General features: G+C 53.7%; 1 protein-coding gene across 1 annotated transcript; it reads right to left on the bottom strand.

Moving 5' to 3' along the window:
- Positions 1-1,136: 1,136 nt before the first annotated feature.
- ARL4C (ARF like GTPase 4C) lies at positions 1,137-4,232 on the bottom strand. The gene has a single exon (XM_076342027.1). The coding sequence runs from the start codon at positions 4,137-4,139 to the stop codon at positions 3,561-3,563; it is 579 nt and encodes a 192-aa protein (XP_076198142.1). The 5' UTR covers positions 4,140-4,232; the 3' UTR covers positions 1,137-3,560.
- Between the last annotated feature and the right edge of the window lie 4,610 nt (positions 4,233-8,842).

The raw sequence follows: 8,842 nt of genomic DNA, 5'->3' as shown, positions 1-8,842 counted from the left end.
TTTCATGAATTGGGCTCATCATTTCCTCTCTGGCTGCCATGTCATTTTAAAAAGAAAGAAAAAGTCATTTACCACCCAGCTCCAGCTCTCCTCTCCAAAATGTCACCCTGTGTTTTCTGTGTCAGCAGCCACCCAGGAGCAGAGGCAGCCTCCAGCTCTGCAGCATCCTGTTCTCAACTGCCCGCCTGGTGCTTTAACCCCTGCAGACCTGGCTCTCTGCCACTGCAACGGCTTGCCCGAGGCCAGACATTTAAAAAAGCCACACAAAGCAAAACCAAAACTTTCTCACTCCCTCCTCTAAGTGCTGTGCACAGGGCGATTGCCTCCTTCACATAGATTTAAAATAAAAAGAGGTGAGGGAAGAAAATACCCACACCAAACAGTATTCTCCCCTTTCACAGACAGCAGCAGAGATGCAGAGAAATTAAGTGACCTGCAAAAGAGCTCAGATTTCATTAACCGCAAAATTATCGATATTCCCCACGTCCTAGAGGGACACGCTGCAGAGGGCTGCCATGCAACAGGTCCATGCCAGCGTGCCGCTGGGTGCAGAGTGACCCTGAGCAAGTCACTTCTCCGTCCCCGTGCCCAAATCTCCTCACCCCAGGGAGGTAGAAGCAACCTCCTTCATAACATGCAACAAGAACCAACTGTAAAATGCAGCATTGATATTGAGAAATAAGCAGAACACTTTTTTTTTTTATCAGGCCCTTTCATTGTATAAATAATTTATTTCAGTTCACAGCATTATGTCTGCATCTTTTAAAAAAAGAAGAAAAGACAGGAGGAACAGAGACTGACAGACAATGGCAAGAGTAGGACACGGGCAGCAGGATATCCAACACTGATGGGAACACCGCAAAGGTACCTGGGGAAATGAGACTGATACCTCATGACATCTGCTAAAAAAAAAAAAAAAAAAAAAAAAAAGTCATTCAAACATACTTATAGAAGACGCACAACCTTGCAAAAAAGCTCAGCTTGTTTTCAGAGCAACAATCCAGGCAGTTTCCCTTAATCGCTGTTCTGCTGAGGCACCTCTTCTTCTAGCCCACCATAGGCAACGCACATCTTCATACAGGAAAAATCAGCATGGAGTTGTGAAATGTTACAGAAATACCACGGAAGCCATTAGCTACTAATTGGAAAAGTCTTTTTAATTATTGCAGAAAGCAGAGTTGGTGGGAACAGCACTGCCACAGCGTCTCACCTGGCTCAGCTGAACCTTCAAGCATGCGCTGCCAGTTCAGCGCACGCTTAAGTGCTCTGCCGAAAACCAGCCATTTCTCCAAGGGGATTGCTCGGCTGAGCTGGATGTAACTAGCTCCCAGGATGGACCGAGCTCTGTAAATGCATGCCACCAGGCTTTCCATGCCAGCGTTTGCCAAACCAAGACCTCTGTCTCGACAGCAAGGAGGCAAAACCCACAACTAATAGCCCGCATGTGTCATTTTTAAAACCTGATTGCTTTTGAGCTGGTGGGGAAATCATACCTTTATATTTCGCCTCTAAAACGGGTCACTCTCCAAAAAAAGGGTTAATGCATGTGGCTTCTGTGGCATCAAAAAATAAATAATTTATTTTTTCTCTCTTGACAGCAAGTACCAAAGTGTTGGAGGTGAAGACAAAGCACAGAAAACCCAAGGAAGTGGTAACAGAGCCACCTGAACGGATGGGACCAGCCCACTCACTCAGCGCACAAGTCGGGACTTGCGTTGGGAACTCAAACCCCGCAAGAAGAGAAATACTACTTGGCTGCAACATTTGTTTCCTAACAAAAAAACGCTATTTGGAAGGTGCCGCGCTCATCGCTGCAAGTGGAGAATCAACTCCCTGAAACCCGAAGGGCATTTTTCTTTTGTCTGCTTGGTGGTTTCTCCTTGGCTGCTCAGGGAAGGGGTTTTCAAATGGGAAGGCTGGTGTAAAATCACCAAAAAATCCTGCCAGACTGTGTGGCTCAAAATTCAGGATATTTGCCCCCATCCGAGGGCTGCCTGCTTCTGCTCTGTGAGCAGCGTGGAAAGCCAGGACCCTGGTCTTCTCCTCCAGAGAGCTGGGTCCCAGGTCAAAACACAGACAGCAAATGGCTTTTGGTCCCCAGGACCTCAGTCTCATCCAGGTACCAAAATGTCCACCGGCAGAAGGACATGGCAGGGCCTGACCCTGCCCCGGGTGCTCAGCAGGCAGAGGCAGCCCACACAGCTCCTGCTGGCAGCAAGGGGCTCTCTGCTTTGAATCGGGTTTAAATCTTTATAAAAAACTAACACCCCTCTACGTTACCCCCCCTACATAATCTTCACACCCTGCCATTTTCCCGGCGCTGCCGAGTCTCTTTGCAGCAGAGATTTTGCAAGCTCTGGCTATCTCAGTGCCAGCAGCCGTCTGTCCTGCCCTGCCATGACCCCCCAAAACCCCACGTTTAGCAAGCACTGCCCTGACCTCCTGCACCAACTGCAGAGCAGCACAGTGACCAGTACCATGAAGCTTGCTCTTTCTGTTTGTTTTTGTTTGTTTTTTTTTTTTTAAATAACCCCTAGCTTGGATCACCCCAGCTGAAGCAAATTAGCACCTTGGAGCATGCCTCTGCCTGGGCACAATAAAGACCTGCTCGGGCTTTGCTTCAGAAGATGCCACAACTGAGCCTTTGAGAAGGGGGACTCCTGGACACACACCCCCACCCCCCACCCCCAACACTTCCAGCAGCATTCACCCAAAACCCATGCCTTTTTTTTTTTTTTTCAAGCAAACAGCTTAAAGCTCAGCACCAGTCAGCAGCTGCTAAGCACCCCCGGCGCCGAAGCCTTACAAGCCCCCCGGGCTGAAGGCTGCCTGTCCTTGCTCTGCCCCCATCCGTGCCCTAAAACATCAGCCGGGGAGGGAGGGTTTGTCCCCTTACCCATCACCCACACCCCCCCAACAGACATTTTGTGCTGGTCCAACCCCCCGCTTTCAACACCCCTTCCCACCGACAAACGCGGGGGAGGGATGCGGGGATGCGGGCAGGCATCGGGGCGCAGCTGGAAACCCCCTCACCGCTGACCTTGCCGAGCCCGGGCGCTGCCTTCACCACATAGCATCCATCCCTCCCCGCTGCATCCCTACTACAACCCCCCCACCCCAAAATGCACACGTTGAAGATCTAGAAGCACGCTGGGCTTCTCTCAAATGCACTTCAACAGGGTCCTGCCCTGTTCGCCCCCGGCACACAAAAGCTCGGTGGTCCCGAAGGACGGAGGGGGTCTCGCCCCGTTAGCATGTCTCCAGCCCGGCCCGGGGGCCCAGGAGGTCCGGACCCGGCCCTTGGGAGCACGGTGGTCCACGGAAAGGGGCAGTGGGAGAGGGGAGATCCCGGCTCTCGCCCGCAGCCGGGATCTGGGCTTGGCTGGCAGGAGCGGCTTTGTTATCACCACTATTGTCTTTTCATTTGGAAAGAGGGGGGGGGGGGGGGAAGAGGGAAAAAAATAGTAATAACAATTAAAACCAAAAAGGATCGCTTTGGTTCTCTCTCCCCCTCGGTTCCTTTGTCTGCTTTCCCATCCCTCCCCGCGTCTGCGGGGCTTCTACCGCTTCTTCTTCTGCCTGAGGGACTTCCTCCGCTTCAGGATCATCTCGTAGAGCTTGTCCATGCCCTCCGTGAGCCCCTCGCCGATGATGGCGCAGGCGGGCTGGATGTGGTAGGTGGTGGAAGGGGTCAGCTCGTGGAGCGCCAGCTGCTTCTCGATCTCGGCCACCGGCAGGGACTTGGGCAGGTCCTGCTTGTTGGCGATGACCAGCAGCGGGGTACCCTGGTTCTCGGCGAACTTGGTCACCTTGTGCAGCTCTGTTTTGGCCTCCTCCAGCCGGTCCACGTCCACCGAGTCCACCACGTAGATGATGCCATCGGTGCAGCGGCTGTAGGACTTCCAGAGCGGGCGCAGCTTCTCCTGACCACCCACGTCCCAGAAGTGGCAGCTGATGCCCTTGGCCGTCCCGTTGCTCAGCCGGATCTTCTCCGTGTTGAAACCGATGGTGGGCACGGTGTTGACGAACTCGTTGAACTTCAACCGGTAGAGCACCGTCGTCTTCCCCGCCGAGTCCAGGCCCAGCATGACGATGTGCAGGGACTGGAAGGCGGAGATGTTGGAGGAGATGTTCCCCATGGCCACGGCTCACGCCGCCCTCACAGCCCCGCGCCCATCCCCGCGCCGCCGCCGGCCCGCAGGGGCACGGCTCGGGGTGAGCTGGGCCGGGCGCGGAGCGGGCGGCGGGCAGCGCGGCTCCACGCGGCGGCAGCGCTGGGGGACTGCCGGCCACCGCCCCGCCCGGGGGGAGGGGCCGCGCCGCCGCCCTCCGCCGGCCCCGCCCCCCGCCCTGCCCGCGCCGGCACCTGCCCGTCCCCGCTCCTGCCCGCACCGCCGGGGCGGCGCGGGGTCTTTGGCCTGCTGCGCCCCGTTGCCCGGGGACAGCCCCGGCGCGGGGGTGGGGGACCCTGGGAGCAAGTTCCCGCTGCGCCCGCCTGTGGCTAAAGCTTGGTTATCCCTGCGCTTTTCATCGTCACCGACCACAGAAGTGATAAAAGACCCTAAAAATAGTTCCAAGCCAAGGCATTATCCGATGCACAGAGACGCAAGGAGGGACCTTCTGCTGCACCATGTATAATCCCCGGCTGAGGGAATCGGGGGGGTCGCAAAAGTGGTTCAGGCACAGCTCTGCGGGGATGACTGGCACCGGTGATGAGCTGAGCCTGGAAAGCGGGAGAGCGATGCTCTGCGCCCGGAAAGGCAGAGTGTTCACTGGCGCTGCGAGCTCGGGAGTCACCGGCACCCAGCGTGGTGCTGCGACACGGAGCATCTGCATCCCCCAGGGGCTGTCACAGTCTCCCAAAGCCAAGCGATGTCAGGAGGGGAAAACCTCACCTGCGCTGAATCCAGGGCGGGGGGGACACTAACGTTCATCACTGCTGTTAATGCTTTTTGCACCTCGTATTTCATAAATGCCGTGAATACCCTCGACCCTGAGGTCCTTGTGGCCAGCCAGCCCCCCAGGACCCAGCACGGCTCAGTGCCCCAAGCCATGTGGCTGCTGGCCCAGCTACTCCTCCTTGAAGCCCCTTCCAGGGCAGCGTGGGGACAGGGAAGCAACCTCCACTGCATGCTCTGGGGAAGGCCTGCCCAGCTCTTTGCAATTGCATTTATTTCTGGTATTGCTCCTGAGCCAAAGAGCAGCAGCAGGGTTGTTCCTACAATATTACCCATCCCCTCTTTTACAGCATTTGTAAAATAAATATCAGCTGTATCTGACAGCTTAACTAGAAAGCCCTGGAGAAAGAAGTGTACTGCAGAAGACAGATACTGCTTTTAATTTAAGATGCTTTCACCACGCGGCGTGCAGTGAGGATTGTCAGGCTGGAGTGGGATCATTTCTCATATTCATATTTCATCCCGAAGATGCGTGTTGCAGCTTTGCATGGAGATAAGATTACCTGCTAACACATGCCATCATTAAAAATACAGGCAGCTCGCTGTGATGGTCTCCAGAGGTGACACTGGGCACAGTTTTGATGGAAATCACCATGTGGTGACAGCGTGAAAAGTGCAGGGAGGTCCGTCCCCCTCAGCATGCAGCTGGAAGAAACGCTCCTTGGCACGTGTGAAGCGGCATTGCCTTCGCGCTCTCCACAGACGTTCAAAAAGCAAGGCACAGACGTCATACGGGCTGGAAAATGAAAATGTTTTGTGCACCGGGGTTGTCCTGCTCAGCTGGCCTTTGAGCTGGTGTGAGTTCAGGCTTTTCTCCATGACCTCGTAAATGTAATGAGCTTCCGAGGGCAAGTGGAGAAAGCTGTGAGTGATCACCAGACTCCAGGAGCTAAAGCATTAAAGAAAAAAACACCAGAGAGAGAAGAATAGGGTCAGATCTGTGAGCAGTGTCACCAGCAGACCCGCTACTGCTCTCATCTCTTCTACCTGAATTGCTCCAGCAAAAGCTTTCTTAAAAGCTGCTGTGAAGGATAATCCCAAGGCAAGTGCAACCCGGGCTGCCCCAAGAATTAGTGGCTGATCTGTGCACAATAGGTTTGTGGTTTAGGAATTTACCTTCAGGCTGTGAGCTCATGCTCAGATCCAGGAGTGCCAGGTCCAGCGCAGGAGATGCCCTCAGTGTGGCCAGGCAGCACCCCGGAGGAATTCCCCCTCTCACCTCCATCACTTCTAACCCTCTCCCTCCCTCCTCCTTCATCCCCACTGCTGAAGACAGCTTTGAGCCTCAAGTCGAAAGGCTTCCTTTTCTAAACAGACCACCAAAATTTCTTTCCCCGCAACAGCTAAAGTCCAAAGGAGACACTTCTCTGCACCCCTCCTTTTTTCACTCCAGTGTTGATTGTGAGTTATAAATGAAGGTGAGATTACAGAGACAGGATGATCAAACCTAGGGGATGTTCTAAAAAACGGCCTTATATCAGATGGTCCCAAGGGGATGGAGATAAACAGGAGCGTTGCAGTGGTGAATTATGCTGCAGCTATTGCCAGCTATCCATAAATAGGCTGTTAAGACCTCCGCTGAATATTAAGCGCAGAAATAACAGTGTTAATCGCAGCTGAGAGGAGTCTGCCAAGTCCATTCAGTGGCAAATTTACGGAGAGGAAACCCATCTTTTCCATGGGCCCCCCCTCCTCTGCTTTTTCTCCCCCCCCTTTCCATCACATCAAGGTTAAGCAGCCAAGGTTAAAGTCAGCATTAGCATCTAAATGTGTCTTCAGTATCTGACAAAGGCACCCTTGCAGGTCCCCAACATTTAGCTCCAGCATCAAGGAGACTTGCTGCCATAGTAACTGTTTTCAGACATGGCAATTATTTCTTCCCAGCCCCCCCCCCATCCCATCTCCCTTCCCCCAGCTCATCTTGTGGTTCAAAGTATCTTTTTTCTTTTTTTTTGGTGAAACACAAAGGGCTGGAGCCAGCACACATCCACGGGCGCCCTGCCCAGAGACAACAGAGGGATGCTTCCCGTGCTTCCACGGCCCACTTGCGGATTATCCATAATAGTGACTTTTAATCTGCATCCAGTTAGCCCTTTATCACCCAGGCAAAGCAAAACCTTGGAGCAGCAGCTTTTGCCAGCAGTTTCTGGCAAAGCCGGTGACTTGGGGGGCGGAAATTGGTTTGCAGAGAGCATCCCAACTCCTGGAGCATGCAGGATGCTCTCTCCCTCCCCTGCCTCTTCCTCCTTAATAGCATCACTTGTCTTAGTCTGCTCCCTTTTGTTTCTGCATTAAAAGCAGAGACACCAGCCCAAACAAAGTCAACAGGCAAGAGCTGTATTTAGGGCTGCCCCCGTTCTTGGGAATCGCTGAGGCTAATTAATAGCATCCTGGTGACTAATGCCTGGGATGCAGGAACAGCGCAAAGGCTGCACTGAGAGCCAGAACTGTGGCAGCCACCTCTCGAAGAGCTGATGGTGGGACAAGGCACAGGACCAGCACCTCCAGATGGCTTAGGAGGGCTGCTCCCCCCTTCTGCCAGGGTTTCATGGGTGAGCTCTGCCTGACCGGTGGCTTTCCAGGGCCTGCGTTAGCTGGGAGAGGCAGCACTGGCTAATACGGTGTAGGAAAGTCTCATCTCTGCAAGCCCTGATGGTGGGGAAAAGCCCTTGGGGAGGCTTTCTGGGGACAGCGCACCTGTGCCTGTTGTGGTCAGCATTCTTTTCTTGTGCCACTCTCCTTCCCACCTTCATCCACTCTCTTCCTTTCCAAGGACCTTCCAGTCCACTCACTGGATAAGGAGGCCAGGTAATGCAGGATCATTAAGGGCTGAATAGCCTACAAGTCCCATAGGAGTCTTCCGGATATTAACTCTGAGGGAAAAGAGCATCATGGATTTAATGGGACTCCTTCCTCCCGGAAAGGCAATGCTTTAATCCGGCTGCAGAAGTGGCATGATACAGCTAGGCATCCCCACTGAAAGGATTAATGGGGGAGAGCAAAGGGGCACAGGGGAATAATGAGAGAGAGAGGGAGGGAGGGAGGGAGGGGGGGAGAGAGAGAGGGGGAGGGGGGGAGGGGGGGAGAGGGAGAGGGGGAGGGGGGGAGAGGGAAGGAGGGAGGGAGGGAGGGAGAGGGAGATCCTGAATATTCCACAGGTGATTATCCCTCTAAATGCTCGACTCAGACCTCTGCTACCAGTTTCTTGAGTGGTTTCTGGAAACAGCCTCACCTGGGTGTTTTTCTGTGCTTTGTCTCACCCACCTGTGCTCCACCCTGTGCTGGGAGGGTCCATGTCCCACGGAGCTGGGCCCTCCATCCCTGCCCATTTGAACATGCAGGCTCTTGGGGCCAAGGAGGTCTTGTGGATCAGAGGAGCATAGTCCTGAGATGTCTCCAGGAGCTCCTGGGAGGATGGGTGGAGGGAGGGATGGAGGGATGGATAAAAGCAGCATAATAGTGGAGAAACAACTGAATCCAGAGAGCTTCTAATACAGGAGTGAGAAATAATCCGTTCATCTGCAGCGTAGCAGCTCAGCTCCATTTCATGACCTCAGATGCCTCCTCAGGCCAAGCAAAGTCCTTCAAGGACCAGCTTAAGCCGACTTTACAGCCTCATCCACAGGAAATGCTAAAGCAGCCACAAACTGAGGAAGAACAAAATCTTCCTCTAAAGGAGTTGATGTGAAAACAGCCTTTCCAAGGCAGCACAAAATCCATCTAGCCCAGCATTGTGTCTCTGTAAGCAGCAAGGAGTGGAGGTAGTTGGAGGAGCACAAGACAAGTGCAGATGTGTATTATACTTTTTGGTGGGGTTTTTTCCTCCATGAATTCATACAAACCCACTATGAAGCTTTACAAGCTTTTAGCATTCTCAGCAACCT

Source organism: Aptenodytes patagonicus, chromosome 6 (genome assembly GCF_965638725.1).
Source record: "Aptenodytes patagonicus chromosome 6, bAptPat1.pri.cur, whole genome shotgun sequence".
Classification (NCBI taxonomy): Eukaryota; Metazoa; Chordata; class Aves; order Sphenisciformes; family Spheniscidae; genus Aptenodytes; species Aptenodytes patagonicus.
This window is presented reverse-complemented; position numbering and strand designations above follow the sequence as displayed.